At 42.7% G+C, this 2,381-nt stretch overlaps 1 protein-coding gene across 1 annotated transcript in view; it reads left to right on the forward strand.

The window, feature by feature from the left end:
• PHALS_09899 (Collagens (type IV and type XIII), and related proteins) overlaps positions 1-447 on the forward strand; it is a gene marked incomplete at both ends in the record, with an annotated part of 765 nt that extends 318 nt beyond the window's left edge. Inside the window, one exon of the mRNA XM_024725233.1 lies at positions 4-447. Within this exon, the coding sequence (XP_024576031.1) occupies positions 4-447 (444 nt within the window). The remainder of the gene's footprint in view (positions 1-3) is intronic.
• Positions 448-2,381: the final 1,934 nt, after the last annotated feature.

The raw sequence follows: 2,381 nt of genomic DNA on the forward strand, positions 1-2,381 counted from the left end.
CAGCCACCTGTAACGCTTCCACCAGTGACTCAGCCACCAGTGTCGTTGCCCCCCGAGACGTTGCCCCCTGTGACGATTCCACCTGTAACACAGCCAGCAGTGACGTCGCCACCAGTGACGTTGCCACCTGAGACGTTGCCCCCTGTGACGATTCCCCCTGTAACGCTGCCTCCTGTGACGCAGCCACCAGTGACGCAGCCACCTGTAACGCTTCCACCAGTGACTCAGCCACCAGTGTCGTTGCCCCCTGTGACGACTCCACCTGTAACGCAGCCACCAGTGACACAGCCACCAGTGACACAGCCACCAGTGACACAGCCACCAGTGACACAGCCACCTGTGACACCTCCTCCGGCGACGCTCCCTCCTCCGGCGACGCTACCTCCTCAACCACCGGTTACGTTGCCCCCAAGGGGTCCCCGCAGCCGTAAACTGCGCAGCCACTAATCACCCAATGTCGAACGACATAAAACATTGCTGAAAGCGATATCCGTGTAAAAGGAATAAATGGACAATACACTGCTTCAAAAGATTAAGACCGACAATTGTGGTTTTAATAGACAAACTTTTAATTATTTGCTTGTTGGCCATGATCTGAACGCGTATTTTTCTACAAAAATGGAAAGCTGACGCACAAAATCTGAACTGCATCTATAATTCGTTTGATTTCTTTGATGTGTGATCTATGTATTTCAAAGTCGTAGTAGTTCAGTTTGATTTAAATCAGTAACCCTTAAAAGAAAAGGCCCACTGGTATATGATCCAGTCTCACGTATAGGGCTAAAAATCATTAACAGCGGTATAGATTTGCTTTAAAGTAGATTCAAAACAAGATAAGAACCCAAACGGTAGACCGTCATTGACAAGTAATCATTTCACGGTGTGGGTGACTCGAAATGAAGATCACCGCGAAGAGTCAGCCCCATAGTCGCTTGACCGAATTCGAAAGACGCGTTGCGCAGAAGTCAGGGTCAGATTGTATCAGAAACTGACAGAAAGGCTATTAAATATTTTGTAACGGTGCTTACTCTATCTAGTCAGCCAAATGGACACTGCATTCATATGACCACAGCTGTCGTAAATTCAATGATATATGTCTGAGCATTGTGTGCCAAGGTTTGAAGAAGCTTTATAAGGAACAATTTGCCCCACATTAATGCCGAAAGAAACTCTAATGCCACAGCATGAACATTTTGAGCCGTGGCTTTCAGCTTTTTCTTATGGACATCTAATAACAACGGGAAATTTTTCATTTGCCCAGTCTCTCCAAGAAATCGTGGTTTTGAACTTGCAGTTCTATGAATAGGCTCCCTCATGTGTGATCACATATGTCTGATAATTTCATTTCTATGTTGCTTATCGCGCAGAAAAACGTTTTGAAATGTATTCATTTTTTTGTGACGACCATGTCATAGAGAAATGGTTAATCAATTTGATGCCTTGCGAACGTTTTATTATATCCAACCGTGTGACAAATTCCAGAAGACCCTTCGCGCTGCAGTCGTCGGAAGCCAGAATGTAATAGGTCACCGCGCTTAAGGTGCATTTTTGTCGGTTACATGAGGAGGAAAACATTTCTTTGCTATCCAAACTGACCATCATCTCAATCAAAAAGTGAATAGGGCGAATAAAAGTGAGTATTGTATGCTCTCCTATTGAAAAATATAAGAGAATACAACATTCTCATACAATATTTATTGAACATCGTTAAGAAACGTTGATATTCAATATCTTTTCAATCTCATCCCGTCCTTGTATTTCGAGCAAAAGAAGTGCTGATTTTATCCAAAGCACTAGACTAACACATGGAAGAATTCACAGGTTCGATGCAAAGAACATAAAAAAGTAGTAGCTTTACTGATCTTGTAAAAAACTTTGATTTTCAAGCATACAGGTCCGTTAAAAAAATTCAATCGATATGTAGATATTTTAATAGTTTTGTTTTTCGCGCAAGAAATCTGCCTAGAGCACGACTTGCCTACAGTATGCACATCAGTCACTGTAATGGTTACTATTCTTCTCACAGTTCCACAAGATCACGAAAGCGTGAACTTTCTTTTCCACGACCGTTCGCTGTGTTCTTCATCCCTCGTCATTCGTTGATCGATCTGGAAAATATAAATCTTTACATTCGATCATACACTGATCTAGAGAGCAATAGTTAAATCATTTGGCAAGGAATGCACATGTCGCTAAGCTGTTTTCTAATACCAAGACTGTTGAGCGCAGATTCGCGGACAGCCTAAATTATTATATCCCTCAACCCATTGTTTGAAGCGTTTCACATATGCTGTACCCATCGCGCATCGTACCAACCATCGAATACCCTCATAAAGCGAGAGTTTGGTAAGTTATGTCTCTGCTAATTTCTTCATTCTCCA

The sequence above is a fragment of the Plasmopara halstedii genome, assembly GCF_900000015.1.
Source record: "Plasmopara halstedii genome assembly, contig: Scaffold_437, whole genome shotgun sequence".
NCBI classification, from domain to species: Eukaryota; Oomycota; class Peronosporomycetes; order Peronosporales; family Peronosporaceae; genus Plasmopara; species Plasmopara halstedii.